The sequence below is a fragment of the Procambarus clarkii genome, chromosome 3 (genome assembly GCF_040958095.1).
Source record: "Procambarus clarkii isolate CNS0578487 chromosome 3, FALCON_Pclarkii_2.0, whole genome shotgun sequence".
NCBI lineage: Eukaryota > Metazoa > Arthropoda > Malacostraca > Decapoda > Cambaridae > Procambarus > Procambarus clarkii.
Window position 1 is genome coordinate 17,038,345 of NC_091152.1, and position 20,556 is coordinate 17,058,900.

At 42.9% G+C, this 20,556-nt stretch overlaps 2 protein-coding genes across 3 annotated transcripts in view; one reads left to right on the top strand and one right to left on the bottom strand.

The window, feature by feature from the left end:
- Positions 1–20,556, top strand: part of LOC123760870 (probable glutamate receptor) — a 108,649-nt gene that overhangs the window by 14,856 nt on the left and 73,237 nt on the right. The window lies entirely within an intron of this gene.
- Positions 1,574–13,200, bottom strand: LOC123760873 (uncharacterized). Its single transcript, XM_045746670.2, has 4 exons — positions 13,054–13,200; positions 10,228–12,158; positions 9,723–9,885; positions 1,574–2,792 (listed from the first exon to the last, which is right to left on the bottom strand). The coding sequence occupies exons 1-2, from the start codon at positions 13,076–13,078 to the stop codon at positions 11,008–11,010; spliced, it is 1,176 nt and encodes a 391-aa protein (XP_045602626.1). The 5' UTR covers positions 13,079–13,200; the 3' UTR covers positions 1,574–2,792; positions 9,723–9,885; positions 10,228–11,007.

Sequence of the window (20,556 nt, forward strand, 5' to 3'; positions counted from 1 at the left end):
TACGGCGGAGTGCCTCCCTGAACACCCGGGCGGCAAAACAAAAGTCCGAAAGAATAATCATGAATGGCGAAGGTCGGCGGGAAATAGAGAAGGGGAGGAAAAATTAAACTTATGGAAGGGGAAAAAGCCATCTAGCACAATTGTGTGGTCTCAAATCTGTAACAATTACAAATCTGTAAACTCAAATCTCTGAATATGTTGGACATTAAGTCACTGCACATTCTCTCATGTGTATTATACATATATAAAACGCTAAACTATAATGCCAATCCTGATCTCAAAAGCTTCATAGAAGGTTGTAACAGAACCCATGAGCACCACCAGAAATAAACACAGTTTTGATATTCCTAGAGTACGACTTAAGCATACTGCAGTCATGAGACAGGACTGTCCCATGGAGCATCACCCCCCGGCAGCCGCTCACCAAGCCCCTCACGACAACGGGCTGGAAAGGGAAGGAGGGTACACCGCTTCAAATGTGGGAACGAGAACCCAATTGGCTCGGGAACCTGTACATAAAATGATCTAGAGGCGGGACCAAAGACCCGAAGCTCTATCCCCCGCAAGCACAAACTGGTACACAGATTGGGGGGGTGGTTTGTCCTATAGGGCCCAGCCAGTTTCCCCCCCTACCCCCCACCTGACGCACTTGTTCACCCAATAGTAAATAGGTACTTTTCAAGCTAGCTGCTACGGGCCGCTTCCTGGGGATTTGTGCGCATAATATGCAATACGAAGAAATTAGGTTCGGAATCGGAAATTAAACAACCGACGGTTAGAAAGGCAGGGTCCAAGAGCTAATCCTGCAAGCTCCATCCTGTAGAAGCAAAATATGCAAGAGAAACATGGAAGCAAGAGAGACTGGTATCGCTAGGTACCAGACGGCCAGAAACTGTACCGTGGAGTCCCTGTACCGCTAGACGGGCGAGTGACGGTACATGGTTATGTTTACATGTAACCTGCCGCCCGTACTGCCACAGTGCGCCCCGAGGCTGCTGGAAGAGCAATGAAGGTTAGGAAGGAATGGTAGAGTTCCTGGCGTTATCGGCCATCATCGACCCGCTGTATGTTAAGAGTTTTTAACGTGACCTTGTTCCCCGGGAGAAAAACTAGTATAAAATGAACAAATCGACAAGGGCCTTTATAAGGGTTCGAACCTACGCATGAAATGTTCCCAGACGCGCCCTAGTCAACTGTACCGCGACATTGTCAAAAGTTGACAAACCGAGTGCATGGGGGAATTTTGAGAAACCTCAATTAGGCGTCCGAGAAGCTTTAGGATCCTTGTGGTTGCAGAAGCGCGCCAGGTGGCAATTCGTTTGAGCACCCCGTGGTACAGTTGACCAGGGCGCGTCTGGGAATATCCAGTGCGTAGATTCGAACCCTCAAGGCCCTTGTAGAGGTGTTCATTTGATTTACACACAAGTCACAATAGCGTGGTACAAGTGGGCACATTCGGAAAACAAAAATTTGGTGCATTTGGGTCATGCTCCTAATGGTCATGCTCCTAGCTTCGACCACTAATGGTAATGGAACATTCATAATGTCTAACAACTTGTCAAATAAACAAACATTCTTTTAACCACTTTAATTCCAAGTGTGAGAAAGTCTAAATAATGTTCTGGCACTTTTGTTATACATTTATGTCGAAGGTGCCCGACAGAGCAGCTCAAGGCGCTCATATGTAACACTTATATTACATTTGTAAAACTAGCATCTAATGTAATTTATTCTACCAATTAAAAAATACAATTTAGTTTAACAGCACAACTTTCAAATCTACTCGAGAATGGTCCAGGACGGACCGAAACGTCGTCGTCCCTTCACCTAGTTGTGTAGTCTGGTCAAACAACTTTCAAAATTCTTAAACATTTCACATTATATTACTCTATAGAGATTTAACACTTAGATTTGCAGATTTTCACAAGTCGAGCCGACATACTTTACTATAGTATAATATCTACCAGCATCCATCAGTAAATTAAGTCTTTTCAGTCATAACTAACAATGATAAAGAATTTATGTTTAAGTAAACAATTGTCTTAAAAACGTAGACCTGCTGGCTACATGCCGGCTGTCAATGCTACAGAGCCTATGATGTTTACATTCTAATTCAATTCATATCAACACTATCCCGGGCAGCAATGTGTAGCAATTACAAAAGTATATCCTACAATGCTTTCCAAACCATGACAATCAGTGCAAGAAATACATTGTCTGGTCACAAGAAACTCTTGAGGCCATATAGAGGTCACTTATGTGGCCTCTTTCCTCCTTGAGGGCCTAGAAGAGTGGCTCTAGTCCTATCAACTGCCCCTGGAATTATCAGTACACTTAGTTCCCCTCTAAACCCCTTCACACTTCTAGAAGTCAATGGCGGGTGGAGGGACAAGGAGGCTTATTAAAAAACATTAAAATTTAATATCCCTATGGGTTCAGTTCACAATAAAATGACTAATAAAATACTAATAAAATGATTTGCTCGAGCTCAATTAAAATATAGTTTCATTTGTGATATGTCATTATTGGAGAACCTGCAACAATAAAACTGAAGTTGATAAAACTGACTATGGTGTCTAGCTAGTTCCCCCCCCGCCAAATGCTTCTCGTCCGAGCTAACCATATTTTCATAGCAAATATTTTGCTTGCTCCAAACAATAAAAGAAAACCATGTTTTGACAGGCATGACGTTCTCTGGTGCCACAGACTTTGCCAACTTCATCCTGTAAGTCCAGGTGACCATCTGAAGGCCTCACAGCAACAGTTCTCCCACAGACGGACCACGTTACAGGCTGAAACATTCAATTGGGATTAATGATATTTAAACGACAAATACTCATGATGTAGCTTCTTATCGTTAAAAGGAGGGGGGGGGGGGGCCAAGGCAACCCACTATTGTGTTTTGAAAAGGACGGGGGGGGGGGAGGGGGAGGGGGGGTGTTACACAACATATCTAAGCCTAGAGAGCCCCTATCCACGAATTGACAATATATCCGGTCAAGTTTACTTTATCTGTGGACCTGGGGCAAGTGTGAAGTAAAAACATTGGTTAATGCAACACTAATACAAGCAAGTAAAAGAAAACAATTCAAAAGGCACCAAGCCAGGGAGACTCACCATCAGGGTTGGAGAATATTCAAGATATTCTCGCTAAATCACCGAGGATGCCAATTCAAGAACAAGAGTACACGAGATATATCCAATTTATCTCACTCAAAAAATTCCATCGAGGGATAAATTAGAGGGGAAAAAAAATTCCTAAAAACTGCACATTCAACAAGGATGGGCACACTTAAATGTCTAAACTGCACTGTCACACTTATGGTGGATGACTGTAGAAGCGCTGCACTCTATACTCATGCCTTCAAGCACTTACGTTGAATAATTTGCTCGGCTACGTGGTCTAATTGTGTATGTGTCACGATGAAAATACCCTCCCTGATTTACAGGAGTACCTTGTTGACCAAATACCAGTTACAATTAATTACGCCCCGAATGGCACTAGCCTTCTTCCTACTTAAATCAGTTATCGAATCTTGTCCCCGTGGAATTTCGCACTCTCCTATAACAAATTCTGTGAATTCCAGTTTGCTCCGTCCCTCTGCAGTTTTACAGCGGTGTGCTCTAACGGCATCAACTGCACTGCATCTTACTTGGTTCTCCTTTTCAATATTTAATGAATACCTAACCGTATTTGGGAGACGTCCCAGAGGACTGGCTCGAGGCAGCCATTCTCTGGCTCGAGGCAGCTGTAAAGACCTTTGTTCTTTTTGACCTGGAAAAGTCTTGGCACCATTGAGAACATTTTCTCTACATTCTTTGGCCTTCGTGGCACACTCCCACTTTTCAACTCTTGTAATTCGTTTAAAATGAGAGTTGGTGCCATTTTCTCTAACATTAATGTTTACCTCAAGGTAGTTTTTTGTGCACTGGCATTTCTCTGCTTTATGTTGATCTAATTTGTCGCGGTGACGACCCAGCTTTCCTCCGACACCAGTTCCAGCTTATGATTTGGCCGTGTCGCCCTTAACCACGATTCATGGCAGAGTTTTCTGCGACTAAGACTTGTGCTTAGACTCAGAAGCAGGTCGTTCTTCGACCCACATTGACGTTTTATAGCAATCTAATTCACCATAAGAATCAACTTTTGGGGTCGAATTTTAACACTAATTTGTCCGTCTCCCCATAAAGCTCAAAGATATAATCCTTTAAGGCCCTTGCCCTAGTCTTGACCCCCCCCCCTACCTCTGGGGTTGTCAAGTTATATGCACATTCCTATTTCAGCTGCCCCCTCGTGCAGTCTAAACTATTGTGGCTGCCCCTTCCACTGCCTTTCCTTGAACCCTTCGTCTTTATGCTCTAAACTATAGAGTTGTGCCTCGGCTCTGGTGGCTCTTTTCCCGCCCGGATATTTTATGTTTATTTTTTTGATTGCTGCCGCCGGAGGAGGCGGCTAGTTTATTGTGCACCCCATACCCATCTTACGAGCGGTAGCGCAAAAAGCATTGCAGAGGGTACAAAAGGTCTTTATCAGACCTCGTCTTAGATTATTACATAAACAGTTTCATCTATCCTTCACACCTTACAGCTTTTATATTGAAACCGGCTTCCTGGCTCTACAGGATCATTGTGATCGTTACTACCTTCAACTATTTTTCACTCCCTTTAACTTCCTCACTCTTGCTTATGCCCTGAGCGAGCTTCTAGCTCACCATTTTATGGTCTGGAAGGATGTTATGCTTGTACGACTTCCTGTCGGTTCATGTTTGCAATGTCATTTCTTCGTTCCATCCTTGTTCCCATGGGGGATTACACTTTTTAAAGATCTTTACCCTCGTTGTAAAGGCTTGCAACCCTCCTACTCTTATTACTTTGAGCGCGCCTACACTCCATTGCCATATTCACAGTGGGTCCAAGTCTGCTGACTGTAGGTCACTCAATTGGTACCCTGACCATTACCCAGCCAATCAACCCTCAATGACTACCCAGATTTCTACCTAGTCAACCCTCAATATGAAATTGTTGGCAGGGTTGTTCGTCTGTAGTTACAGGAAATTAACTACATTCTCTTTAAAAGGTAATCTGTCCATGTCTGCCTTCAACACCATAACAGACTTCAGAAACCGTTTAGGCTAGGTTATGTGACGACTATACATGTTTAACTCTGGCCGCGGTGCTCCTTAAGGAGGATAGGGGGCCAAAAGGGGCAGTTAAGAACAAGGGTAACTGAAGAAGGCCTATTGGCCCATACGAGGTAGCTCTTAGAACCACCCAATCCCACTCTTGTATCCACCCCTCACTTGAAACAATCAAGGGACCCCACCTCTACGTTACACGGTAATTGGTTCCACAAAACCGTTACCGAACCAATATTTATTCAGGTCTAAATCTGGAAACTTATCCAATTTATACCCATTGTTTGGTGTTCTGTTCTGTTGATACCGTTTTAGATTTGGCTACTCTAAACGAAATGTCCATGTAGCACGGGCTATGGTGAGCCCGTAAGAGTTAATACTTTTAATACCCTATTAATATCCTGTGTTATATCCATTCATTCACCTTTACACCTATCATGTCACCCCCTAACTTTGCCTTTCCAGCGAAAGTAATTTAACCTTTGTCAATCTTCCTTCATATGACGGGGTTCTAAATTGCGGGATTAACTAGCCTTTTACGCTGGACGCGTTCTGGTGAATTTATATCAGTTCTATAGTACGGCGACCAAAACTGAACTGCATAATCTAAATGGGGCCTAACCAGAGCAAGATAATCTAAATGGGGCCTAACCAGAGCAAGATAATCTAAATGGGGCCTAACCAGAGCAAGATAATCTAAATGGGGCCTAACCAGAGCAAGATAATCTAAATGGGGCCTAACCAGAGCAAGATAATCTAAATGGGGCCTAACCAGAGCAAGATAATCTAAATGGGGCCTAACCAGAGCAAGATAATCTAAATGGGGCCTAACCAGAGCAAGATAATCTAAATGGGGCCTAACCAGAGCAAGATAATCTAAATGGGGCCTAACCAGAGCAAGATAATCTAAATGGGGCCTAACCAGAGCAAGATAATCTAAATGGGGCCTAACCAGAGCAAGATAATCTAAATGGGGCCTAACCAGAGCAAGATAATCTAAATGGGGCCTAACCAGAGCAAGATAATCTAAATGGGGCCTAACCAGAGCAAGATAATCTAAATGGGGCCTAACCAGAGCAAGATAATCTAAATGGGGCCTAACCAGAGCAAGATAATCTAAATGGGGCCTAACCAGAGCAAGATAATCTAAATGGGGCCTAACCAGAGCAAGATAATCTAAATGGGGCCTAACCAGAGCAAGATAATCTAAATGGGGCCTAACCAGAGCAAGATAATCTAAATGGGGCCTAACCAGAGCAAGATAATCTAAATGGGGCCTAACCAGAGCAAGATAATCTAAATGGGGCCTAACCAGAGCAAGATAATCTAAATGGGGCCTAACCAGAGCAAGATAATCTAAATGGGGCCTAACCAGAGCAAGATAATCTAAATGGGGCCTAACCAGAGCAAGATAATCTAAATGGGGCCTAACCAGAGCAAGATAATCTAAATGGGGCCTAACCAGAGCAAGATAATCTAAATGGGGCCTAACCAGAGCAAGATAATCTAAATGGGGCCTAACCAGAGCAAGATAATCTAAATGGGGCCTAACCAGAGCAAGATAATCTAAATGGGGCCTAACCAGAGCAAGATAATCTAAATGGGGCCTAACCAGAGCAAGATAATCTAAATGGGGCCTAACCAGAGCAAGATAATCTAAATGGGGCCTAACCAGAGCAAGATAATCTAAATGGGGCCTAACCAGAGCAAGATAATCTAAATGGGGCCTAACCAGAGCAAGATAATCTAAATGGGGCCTAACCAGAGCAAGATAATCTAAATGGGGCCTAACCAGAGCAAGATAATCTAAATGGGGCCTAACCAGAGCAAGATAATCTAAATGGGGCCTAACCAGAGCAAGATAATCTAAATGGGGCCTAACCAGAGCAAGATAATCTAAATGGGGCCTAACCAGAGCAAGATAATCTAAATGGGGCCTAACCAGAGCAAGATAATCTAAATGGGGCCTAACCAGAGCAAGATAATCTAAATGGGGCCTAACCAGAGCAAGATAATCTAAATGGGGCCTAACCAGAGCAAGATAATCTAAATGGGGCCTAACCAGAGCAAGATAATCTAAATGGGGCCTAACCAGAGCAAGATAATCTAAATGGGGCCTAACCAGAGCAAGATAATCTAAATGGGGCCTAACCAGAGCAAGATAATCTAAATGGGGCCTAACCAGAGCAAGATAATCTAAATGGGGCCTAACCAGAGCAAGATAATCTAAATGGGGCCTAACCAGAGCAAGATAATCTAAATGGGGCCTAACCAGAGCAAGATAATCTAAATGGGGCCTAACCAGAGCAAGATAATCTAAATGGGGCCTAACCAGAGCAAGATAATCTAAATGGGGCCTAACCAGAGCAAGATAATCTAAATGGGGCCTAACCAGAGCAAGATAATCTAAATGGGGCCTAACCAGAGCAAGATACAGCTCAAGAACACCTAGCATCATAATGATCAATAAATCCCAGTGTCCTATTTGCCTTATTACGAACATTTATGCATCGATTTCCTAGTTTTAAAGTCTTAATCATAACTCCCAGATACCCTTTTCAATCCAACTTTTGCAATCTCTACACCATCTAGCTCTTATCTTTTATCTACATTATAAGCCTTAAAACCTTACATTTGTCAGCATTTAACGGCACCTGCCAATCTTTTGACTATTTCAAAACCCTATTTAGATAGTCTTTAAGGGATAGAGAGTTTTCCGTGTTTATTTCCCACCCGATTTTTGTCTCTTCGTTATAAGGAAGAATTTCACCACTCCAGGTGACTGACTATAGTTACCACTAGGGGCTTTAGACAATGCTGCCAAAGTAGTATGGCGGTAACATACTACTAGTATGTAGTATAACATATATACGTCATCATGTTCGAAATATGAAGCCTGGTCTAGGCCCAATGTAGACGGGGCTACAGAGTGGCCTCTGGTGCCTAGTCGCCCACCCCACGAGTCTTTGGGTAGTAGTTTCCTTTATCCTAAATTGTTTGCGTCCCGGAGTCAGTGTATATCGCTTAACAGGGCAACATGGGTGGCTGAAATGCCAACTAGTACAGGGAGGGGTGCGTTATCCCAAGTAGTGACCGCCCCCCACCCGTGTAACACTAGTCCTACAGCATCGCACAATCTTGTAAAGGTTGTGCATGTGTAGGTAGGACGGGAGAGACCTGGGAGGGTCAGTGGGCAATATTCCCATCAATAAGTTTAAATTAAAATGTATCAACCTACTTTCAGCATTCTTAAATAACTTAAATGTGCAATACTATAGTCTTAACTACCAAAACCTTCCTACTCTGATCGGAGACGGTTGAGCAACAGTTCTAAAATCCCGTTAATGAACTAAGATGCGCAGATTAAAATCAACTTTTATAAATAATTCGAACTAACAATTTTAATGTAAAGACTACTCCCAATTTAATAACCACCACTGGAATTGAACAAACAGAATCTTTACAGTGTCCTTGTAATCAATTATGCCCGTGTCACAATACGGCTGTTAGGCTACTCGAACGATTGTGTTTCAGATCCAAGCTAAATATCTAAAACAGTAATCGGATCCGATCATGTTACGAGTGAAATACTGATGCCAGTCATGAACACTGGATTCTCAGGACACCAGTAAGCATACAAGGAATCAATGCGAGGGTCACCTCGTGTTTACATAGAATTGCATTTATCGCATTAACTAAACTTTACCGGCAGGATGTTTCCCAAGCCGCTACTGTTTGAGAAGCAGCCGTTATTCGTCAGGGACGCTGACCTTACCCGGTTTGAATAGTGTTCTTATTGATGACCTTACTTGCTACTACACTTCAAGGAGTCAAGTTACTAGCTATGAACGCTGTTTTAGCTACATAATTCAGATCGTAAAAGCAAACTTAATTTTAGAAGATTCGATTAGCAGTAGGAATATGGTAGAAAATTAGTACGGTAAAGTGATTGTGTGTGTGTCTGCAGTTCAAGTAACTTTAGGATCGAATTCGGCAGCAAATTAGCTTCGTTTCAACAAATTGATAAGTTGTAAAACTTAAATTTATTAATGACCACCCCCCCCCCCAAATGGGAATTTTGTGAAAGATTAGCATTTACCCATGTTATACACAACTATATAATATATATAAAGACCAATACATAGTCCAGTTGCATTTAGATTCAAGTGCATATTAAACTTGCACATAACCCAGCATGAGAGGCCTTGGAAACGTGATCGACCCGGGCACAGCCGGTTATTTTTTTAATAAATTGGCAATTGTAAGAGTTTTAGTCTTCCAATATTGACCAATTAGTTATAAGAGGCATTTGGTTGGCAGATTAAGATAACCCTCCCCCCCCCTTACTATACGATTATATTTGGGGTAAAGAAATTTATAGCCAAGAGGACCGAAGTTCATAACTCATAAGAACATAACAAAGGTAACTGCAGAAGGCCTATTGGCCCATACGAGGCAGCAGCTATCTATAACCACCCAATCCTATCTATAACCACTCTTGGTACGAAAGTTGTCCAAAATAAGAATCTTCAGCACATGGCGATATTTAATCCAGTTACAAACAGTTGGCACCAAGAACATACTTACAAGTCAAGCACTGATGGCAGGTACTGATGGCAGGTACTGATGGCAGGTACTGATGGCAGGTACTTGGCTGTATTATACCAGCAATTTCCAATAGATTTATCTCGCACATCTGGTACATCACTATTGAAGCTTGGCAATTCATTACTCGGGCAAACGAAGATAACTGAAAATTTATAAGAATGATTTTACAAGTAATTCATAGAAGAAAATGTCCATAATAGAAAACCATCAACTTTTGACTATTATCCATATTAGGTCAAATCCTGGTAGAGCCCATATTTTTACTTTATATAGTAAGCAATCTGAAGTCGACAAAGCGGCAAAATTAAAATAATTGTTTAAATAAATTTCCAACTACCTAGTCTAGCATGCATATTCTAATTTTCAAGCAAGGGTCAATTAAGCCAATGATATGCCCTAGTAACTTATCCAGTTACAAATTGTGTTTAAGAAAATCTTCAAACTTATCCTTCAATAAATGAAATTTCACTGTACAGTGTCTTACCTTTCATTTCAGCCGTTTTAAGAACCTGCTTTAGCCACAGTAAGATGCCCGTTTATTCCAGCTACCTTAAAGTTCATTATGTTGGGCTGTGGCCGCGTCCCTCAATCATCTATACTAGCAGTCTGAATCCTCTTGGGAAGGAATTGGCAATGACATTGGAAGAGAATCATTGTGCGCCAAGGTGGAGAGATTCCCAAATCCTTTTGGGCAGAAATTGGCAGGGTAATCATTGGAGCAGAATTGTTGGTGTGCTTCTTTGAGAGAGACCGCGGAGAAGTAGTCATTTGTGTGTCGAGTACCCAATTCGCCAGTCGGGTGACTAGCACTACAAGAGGAAGTCACGGGATTAATATTTCGCGGTCCACAGGAACTCTCCCGAGAACGCCGTTTGCCTTTAGAGCCATGCGCTCGTCGTGGCGATTTATTGTGAACAAATGAATCCATGTTCATAGATGAATTGGGAGGTGTTGCAGGTCTGGATGGAGCTGGATCCTGAAGCAATTCCTTGGGTGCATAAATTGTATCAGTTTTGAGGGGAACCCGGTTCTTTTCTGATGCGGCAGTCTTCTGCCCTAGTTCTAGCCTGGTCAAGGACAGCGCGATCGTAATCCGCCAGTATTCGAGATGGAAAGTTATCGTTTGTGTTCTCGTGTATAGGGAGACCCGAGACTAGTAATTCTGAAAAATCTTGCGAGTCTCGTCAGAACTGTAACCACCATGTCCTTTATCCTGAGGCTACTCTCACCGCTTTGAACTTTAGGAACCATAGACTCCCTTTTTTCAATCATGCCTGTGGCTTTTCTTTCGAGACGTGGCTGGCATAGCTGAAGGCGTTTCTTCGTGCCTGTGTAATGCAGCCGTGTTATCCGTCTTTGCACGTCGGTCACGCTTTGCAATTTTTGCACCTGCCCGGAGGCACCGCGCCCAGCACCGGCCTCGAAGGCGCCGCCCCCAGAGGTTCCAGCGCCGCCCCCGGAGGCGACAGCATCGCCCCCGGAGGTCCCTGTGGCCTCCAGAAGTCCCAGCACCGCGCCCAGCATCGCCCCAAAAGGCGAAAGCCCCAGCACCGGACGTCCCAGCACCAGACGTCCCAGCACCAGACGTCCCAGCACCAGACGTCCCAGCACCAGACGTCCCAGCACCAGACGCCCCAGCACCAGACGCCCCAGCACCAGACGCCCCAGCACCAGACGCCCCAGCACCAGACGCCCCAGCACCAGACGCCCCAGCACCAGACGCCCCAGCACCAGACGCCCCAGCACCAGACGCCCCAGCACCAGACGCCCCAGCATCTAACATGCTTGTGGTGTTCTGGCCAGGAACCACACTATCACGCACTACAACTTCTCCGCACGTTTCCTTGTCAGCATCGTGCCAGTCGTCAGGGTCGAGGCTTGAAACCGACTCCAGCCAATACCTAGACGCGTCGTTCTGAGAAGACATCGATTCTGCATCCTGCCAAACCTGGTCGCCGTTTTTCCAAGTTTTGTCAACTGCTAGTTCACTAGGGCACTCGGATCGTGTCTCCAGGCCACTTTCCATATCTTGGGGGTCACAATCATTGTGATATAGCAAACAACTTTCATAAGCATAAGAGCTTGATACACGCACACTATATTCTGAGCAATTATCTACAAGACCCTTTAAATTTGAGTAATCCTTTTTCTTGTAGTGTCCGCACTCAACTTCATCAATTTGCGTTCCTACGCAATTCTCCGAAATATTCCCGTCTTTCAGGCCCGTCTGTCCATGGCAATTAAAACCTATAATAAAATTATTTTGAGAGTCTTTAGCAGTTTGGAGCAGCTGTCCTAGTACTGACAATCCTAGAGACCGATGTGTTTCAGACTCTTGGAACTCCAATAACGCTCTTTTCTTCATAAAATTTTGAACTTTATTTTGTAGGTCGCCAACAACAGTCATTGAGGATTCTGTAAAAATTAAAAATTAAGTTATATTTATTTTGCGCAATACGTCATCTTAGCGTCAAATACTCTTAACGGGATTGTTACCGTATCTTAGCAACTATGGCAGAATGGTTTAAACTGCTTCCCCCCCCCCAAACTTCCCTTAATCTATACATTAAATCACACCGACACGTTATTTTACCTCAAACTTATTTCAATTTCACTGACACTTTCCACTTTATTTACCACCAAAATTCTCATGGTTAATAAACTTTACCCATTCTTTGATTCAATATTCCAGTGTAAAGTTTCCGCAATTCACTCGCCCAATAATTACTTTGAAGTACCATACTTACCTACCATTTTAGGTAATTAAGTAAACTAGACAAATCTAGTATCTAATACATTGTTTCATTTATCTGGGTACTCTTTCTCAAAGTTCATTCTATGCAGCGGCCGAGCGCAAAAACGAGTATCAATTTTAACATTCGTGTTAAACAGGAATTCTCAAATTTTATATTAACGTTACGCATATTCAGGCGTAGGTTTGATTAGGCGTTCAGGTTCTGTTACTAGTTCTTATTTGTGGTATGTGAAGCATATATAGAGTTGCTATCCGAACATTACAGCAAATCACTTTGAGGAATGTCCAAACGTTATGACTTGTTTGTAAAACACATACATAAAAAGGGGGTTTGGCGACTGGGTGAATGAACATTTTGCTCTCAACGAGCAAGCTCAGACTAACCGAGTTACTCAATATGTGGCCATGACTATTTACCACAACTTTATTTATGTTGTTGGCAAGACATCACTTGACAAGTACAACTGTAGCCAGCATATGTTGGCTGATTAGTTAACTGAAGTGTACTGTACCCAGCACATCATATATCTTATATAAATATCAGCAACAACTCACCGTTATGAAGGACTAAAATACACATTTTAAAAAAGGAGTCCAACGGTTGCTGGAGATTAAAACCCCCGAGGGACAGAGAGCTCCAACAAGAGTCTTCACTGTACTCTCAGGAAGCAGTTCACACACTAACGCTGACCACCAGCGAGGACAACAATTAACATAAGCGGTAAAGAAACTGTGTGATGATCTGCGTCACGTGGCCACTTTATGTTTTAGCCGTCAATCGATAGATGGCGTTGTCGACGGACCTGTCACGGTAGTCAAATCAAATCAGTAGCTTTATTCCCTAATTGGCTGCACATTTATAAATAGGAAAGTTTATATAATATTACAGTACGTTAATTACATGCCATAATAACACGATAGCAAGTAGACATTGTCGTTATCAGAGGCTTAAACTGTATTACAGATGGCGGCACACCAGAGATTTGTACAACTGAATAACCACTTTCTTTTCCTTGAAGTTCCGCCCCCCCCCCCCGTCCCATCCCAAAACCTTACCCTGACCCCTTCCCAGTGCTATATAGTCGTAATGGCTTGGCGCTTTCCCCTTATAGTTACCTTCCCTTCCTTGAAGTCAAAGGTTTCTTTTACTATTCCCAGGATTCGGTTGACTTTTTTTTTTTGGAAGTTCCTACCTGATTTGCAACTTTTAATGACTGGTGGAGTCTGACTCCAAGGTCCTTTTCTTCTTTGATCTGCTGTAAGGTAATGTTGTTGATATAATAGTTGTGATGTGCGTTGTTATGTCCTACATGCAAGGTCTGGCACTTATTAATATTAAAAGTATTTGCCAGTCATCTGACCACGTGTGGAGTTTACACCTACACCCCCACACCCCAGCACTCACTACACCCTCTCCCCGCCCCAAACACACCAGTCTCAACCACCTCAATCATGCCCAAACACACACACAGGACACTGGAAGACAAACGAGTTAGGGGAGACATGATCACTACCTGTACAATTCTGAGAGGAATTGACACGGTAGATAAAGACAAATTAATTATCACGGGTGGAACGCAAACATTTGGACACAGGACACACTTTACATTAAGATATGTAAAGTACCAGTAGCGCGAGCGCTCAGCATAATATGGAGAAAGAGCCTGGATATAGGGGAGATACCAGCAGCACTTAAATCAGCAGATATAGCTGCTCTGCACAAGGGGGAGGGGGGGGTAGTAAAGCTTTGGCAAAAAATTATAGATCAGTTGCACTAACATCACACATAATAAAGATTTTGAAAGAGTGATTAGGAATCAAATCTCTAGTTTTATGGAGAATAATGAACTACACAATCCAGGACAACTTGGATTTAGAACGGGAAGATCTTGTCTATCACAGGTACTCAACCACTATGACAAAATCACAGAAGTTCTAGAAGAAAAGCAAAATGCAAATGTAGTACACATAGACTTTGCAAAGGCATTCGACAAATGTAACCATGGAGTGACAGCACACAAAGTGAGGTCAATGGGAATAAATGGTAAAGTAGGACGCTGGATACTCAATTTCCTGTCGAACAGAACACAGAGTAACAGTCAATCAAATAAAATCGAGACCAAGCTCAATTAAAAGCTCTGTACCTCAAGGTACAGTTCTTTCATCACTGCTTTTTTGGCGCCCTGCCACCACTAAGCTACATACGTTAATACACAGATTTACGTATGTCCGAACACTTTATGTAGGGCATACGTAAATCTGTGTATTTATGTATATACGTATGTAGCTTAGCCTAGCATTTTAAAAGCACTACAATCACCTTCTCTGGTTAATTATTCAATAAATCCCTGAACTGTATGTTTGACTAATCTCTAACCCTGTCCATGTCTGGGGAGCCGGTCGGCCGAGCGGACAGCACGCGGGACTTGTAATCCTGTGGTCCTGGGTTCGATCCCAGGCGCCGGCGAGAAACAATGGGCAGAGTTTCTTTCACCCTATGCCCCTGTTACCTAGCAGTAAATTAGGTACCTGGGTGTTAGTTAGCTGTCACGGGCTGCTTCCTGGGGGTGGAGGCCTGGTCGAGGACCGGGCCACGGGGACACTAAAAGCCCCGAAATCATCTCAAGATAACCTCAAGATATGGAGGACAGAAGAAAATGTATATATGTTGGTTAGCATGGTTAATGTGTGGCCACGTCTGTGGTAGAAAATAATAATAAAAAAAACACTGCTTTTCCTTATTTTCATATCAGATATAGACAAAAATACAAGTCACAGCTTCGTGTCATCCTTTGCAGATGACACAAAACTCAGCATGAAAATTACCTCTTCGGAAGACATTGAAAAACTACAAGCAGATATCAACAAAGTTTTCGATTCGGCAGCAGAAAATAACATGATGTTTAGCAGTGATAAATTCCAGGTTCGGCAAAAATGAGGATCTGAAACATAATACAGGGTACAAAACACAATCGAATCTGCCCATAGTAGGAAAACAGCATGTCAAGGATTTGAGAATAATGATGTCCGACGACCTAACCAATAGTTGCTTGGTTATGTTTAGGAAACATAACCAAGCAACTATTGTGGCAGCCAGAAAAATGATAGGATGGATTACGAGAACTTTCAAGTCCAGAAGTCCAGGGATCCCATCACAATGGTTGTACTCTTCAAGTCACTTGTGCTGTCCCATCTTGAGTATTGCTCAGTACTCACTTCCCCTTTCAGAGCAGGAGAGATTGCTTAAATAGAGGGAATACAGAAAACATATACGGCACGCGATAAAGCACCTAAAATCCTAAATTATTGGGATCGTCTCAAAGCTCTCCAAATGTACTCACTAGAATGGAGACGAGAGAGATACCAAATAATATACACATGGAAAATACTGGAGGGCCAGATCCTAAATCTACACAGTAAAATAACAACATACTGGAGTGAACGATATGGAAGAAAACGCAAAATAGACCACTGAAGAGCAGAGGTGCCATAGGCACAATCAGAGAACACTCTATAAACATCAGAGGTCCGCGGTTATTCAACGTCCTCCCAGCGACTATAAGAAATATTGCCGGAACAACCATGGACATCTGCAAGAGAAAACTAGACTGTTTTCTAAAAAGCGTGCCGTACCAACCGGGCTGTGGTGGGTATGTGGGCCTGCGGGCCGCTGCAAGCAACAGCCTGGTGGACCAAGCTCTAACAAGTCAGGCCTGGCCTCGGGCTGGGCTTGAGTAGTAGAAGAACTCCCAAAACCCCATCAAGCAGGTGGAAACTGAGTACCCAAATGAGCCACAGGGACGTTAGAACGAACGTTTTCAGGCGTCGGAGTAGTTAACAGATGGAATGCATTAGGCAGTGATGTGGTGAAGGCTGACTCAATACACAGTTTCAAATGTAGATATGATAGAGCCCAGTAGGCTCAGGAATCGATACACAAATTGACTGACAATTGAGAGGCGAGATCAATGAGCCGAAGCTCAAGACCCCAAACAAACCTGGTAGTCCCCTCCCCCCATCCCCCAACACACACACACAATCAGTAACCTAAGATGATATTCTCATATCCTTTAACAACGACTCCAGCACACACACTGTATATTTATGTATGCATGGACTCACTCGCGAACACTCACACTTGCAATCGATCACTCTTACACACACGCACACACTGCTTAAATTTCTAACCAATTAGAGTAGAAGTTGGAAGATGTGGTGGTGGGGGGGGGGGGGACACCACCACATAGAGGGACGGAGGGGACTAGGAGACTTGGGGATCGAATCTATGCAACAAAAAGTGCGGGATCTCTCCTACCCAGAACATGTCTCTGTAATGCCAGGTCAGGCAGGTGAGAAGCCATACCCCATGGGCAGTGTGCCCCAGTATAGTTCACCAGCTCTCGAGTACACAAATATGCCACAATTGAGGACTACAGGTAAGAACACTGGTCGATCACGGGTGGCTATTACAGGTGAACATTCTCATCACTGGTGTCAAGGTCTACAGGGGCCAGCGGCTCGTCTCTCGTCCATGAAACATTGGCTGTAGTGGGATACAGTGTGTGCTGGTGTTGGATGAGAGGTGTAGTGGGACATATACTGGTGCTTGGACGCCTGGGTGTAAAGTGACACTACATGTGTAGTGGTGCTTGGACGCCTGTGTGTAAAGTGACATGTGTAGTGGTGCTTGGACGCCTGGGTGTAAAGTGGCTCTACATGTGTAGTGGTGCTTGGACGGCTGGGTGTAAAGTGACACAACATGTGTAGTGGTGCTTGGACGCCTGGGTGTAAAGTGACACAGTATAAGAACTCTTGTGTAAATAAATGAACAAGTAAAACTATGTTACAAGAACCATTGATCAATGTTTGTTTTCAGATATGTGGCAGAAGGCGAGTAATACATGTATATAGTGTAATATTAGTAAGTTTAGGATTAAATAAAATTGTTTGGAATTGATTAACGTGTGCTATATTCATTCCTTAACTGTTGAATTAATAAGAAGGGGAGTTAATGGGAATTGAGTAAATGTACAGATATAAAGCTGTTTGGCACGCTATCACACCTGGCTTAGAGAACGACACTCCACGTTATAGCTTTGTGTATCCCGTCACATGTATATTACCTTCTCGGCACACTTATTAAGCGGTCCTTCGGTACCAGGTCACGGAGCTGAATGGGAGAAAGCCAGGTGGCTTACAGAGACAAGCCGCCCGTAGAGAGCCAGGAGGCTTACAGAGACAAGCCGCTTGTAGAGTGAAATGGGCGGGAAATGTGACTATAGACGAGAATCGCCCCTAGATATCAAAGCAGGAATTATTACCTGTAGCAAATGCCATTGTAGACTTGTTTGTGATATTGTAACCTGTACATGTTTGGGTGAAATTATTCAATAAGTTTAGTAGCTTTTGTTCTTTATTAGTCATGGGTACAGCAGTCTGATATTGTAATTGTAATGACGTGTTATGATTGCCGAGACGAGGGCTGGAGCAGAGGGCAGAGCGAGACCAGGGGTAGGGTGTGTAGAGCTCCAATGCGGGACGAGAGTGAGTCTTCTCAGAAGCCAGGCTGTAGCGTCTTGCGAGAGTAGTAGACTAGACTCCAGTGTTGAATTGTTGCTGGTGAATGCGATGGTGTTGAACATACGAAGTATATACTGAGCGTTAGTCACTGAACTGCTACTGGAGTTACTGTCGACGCTCCGTTGTTGATGGTTTGTATTCCACTCTTCTCCTGACTTGGTAAGTTAAGCGTCATCTTGATTACCTCTCGGCTCTCGCGATGGATTCTTGTACCTTTGTTAAATATTATAATTAGAGCACATACGTTTAGTGTATTACTTTGTTGAATTCTTAGGGTTAAGTTCTGTAGAACTCACAGGCACATCTAATTGCCTGCAGCAAAAATTCCGACAACTTTGGAGCAACTATATAACTTTATAGTTACTACAATTTACATGGGAGAAGAGCAAGGAGGCGAGAGGGTTGTCATGTATTAATATATTATGTGGCAGGGGGACTGGGAAATTTTACAGATGCATTGATGGTGTGTAGAGGTTATGTGCAGTGATATGAAATCGTGAGGAAGACGAGAACATCTGAATGGTCTCGAGTATGCCGGTGAAGCCGTATGGATTCTGTGCAAGTGGTCTGGGTTGTGTGGATGTAGAGGTGTTGATTGTCCTGGAGAGAGCTATAGCAGGAGTGGCCACAGGGAAGGATTGCTTGGAGCCAGTATGTATGTATATACAGTGTTCCAGGGTAGGTTATCAGAACGAGACAAACAGGAATGCAGCACAGGCCTTGGCGACGGAGGCCCAGAACATGACGGACCAGAGCTATAACGGGACAGTTGGCAGCATTCACCAGGCTTGACAGCCTGGATTTTGTAGAGGCCATAGACGACCTCTGAGCCTACCCACAAATCACGAACGATGACATTGACGCACAAAACATGGGTGAAGCCAGAAGTGATATGGGGGGGGGGGGGTTTGCATGCGTCACGAGTAATTGTGTATTCAGTATCATATTTTAGGTTGGTAATCTTTAAAATTGCGAGTTAAATGCTGTCAATTACTAGATCTTTGCTAGATGATAACTTGTCAAATAAACAAACATTCTTTAAATACTTTATTTCGAAGTGCGGGAACGTCTATATAATGTTCTGGCACTTTCCTTATACATTTGTGTGGAAGGTGACCAGTAGAGCAGCTCAAGGCGCTCATATGAAACAAACTTTAAAATGTAATAATGTAAAACATTAAAAACCAGCAAACAGGATCAAATAATTTACGCTACCAGAGAACTTAAAAAATCTTGTTCCGTTTATAATGGCACAACTTCCATATTCTTCAACTAAACATTCAACATTAGTCTACCAAGTACATTTCTAACATGAACACTTCCTACAGATTTAGTCAATATTGACTTACACAAGACCAGCCGACATATTGGAATATTCACACGTACAATATCTACCAGCATCAACCACAAGACTAGAAGTAGTCTTCCCTGTCTTGCTCTGAACAAATATTAATTTCACATGTCACTTAAATCTAGACAAAATTTCAGTGAAACACTTTTACAGACCTGCTGGCTACATGCCGGCAGTCATTGATACAGACAGTCCATGATGTTTACATTCTAATTCAAGTCATATCTACACTATCATTGCCAGCAATGTGAAGCAAATACAAAGGTGTATCTTACAATGCTTTCTAAACCATGACATTAACATGACAATCGGCGCAAGAAATAAATTGATCACAAGGAACCCTGGAGGTCATAGAGGCCAATGATTTTTCCTGCTCTAAGGTGTTGATCAGACAACTAGTTCCTTAATGTGAAGTGAGTGTGTCTCGTTGTACCATGTGGCAGGAAGCGTCCACTAGTCAATAGTACTCTAAAAAGTGTGGTTAGATCCAAATAATTTAGTTAAGTTCAAGGTAATTGATAACTTACAACATTAGTTTAAAATACATAATAGCAAGATAAAAATTTGAGCTGATACTACTATGTCAATTACACCAAGTCGTGGGAATGGATTTTTTCAATAAGAGCATTGCAGTATTTAAAATATGAACGTCGCAAATACAGAACTCTGTAATGCCAACTTAACCAGCTAACTTGTACAGTCGAGACGCTCTGTGCCTCTTGTTCATGGATTTGGGCAAAATGTCCGACCTCACTAATGTCAGGTTAATTAACACGAAAGTTCCAAGTCTAAATAAAATTAAAACAGACCTGTGGGAGCGAGCCACGAGTTAAAGTTTTAACCTCGCCTCCCCAATCCCTCGTACCCCCCTCCCCCCCTCAGGCAAGAAAAGGCATCGAATTCTATCTAAACTGCCTCCTTGAATTATCGAGGTACTTCCAATACGGTACTTTCCACCGCGCCAACACTTCTTAAAAAGGTAAGTGAGGGCGAGGTTAAATAAAAAAAGGTAAAATAAAATCTGAATCCCACTTTGGATTCACTTCACAATAAAATACCAGTAAAATGTTCTGCGCGAGCTCAATTAAAATATAGTTTTCTAATTGTAATTTTCTTATTAGAGATCT

Coding starts and splice junctions, on each gene's coding strand:
- LOC123760873 (XM_045746670.2), bottom strand. CDS start 13,078: ATGTGTATTTTAGTCCTTCATAACG. Junction 12,159..13,053: donor TATTTTAGTCCTTCATAACG/GTGAGTTGTTGC, acceptor TAATTTTTACAG/AATCCTCAATGACTGTTGTT.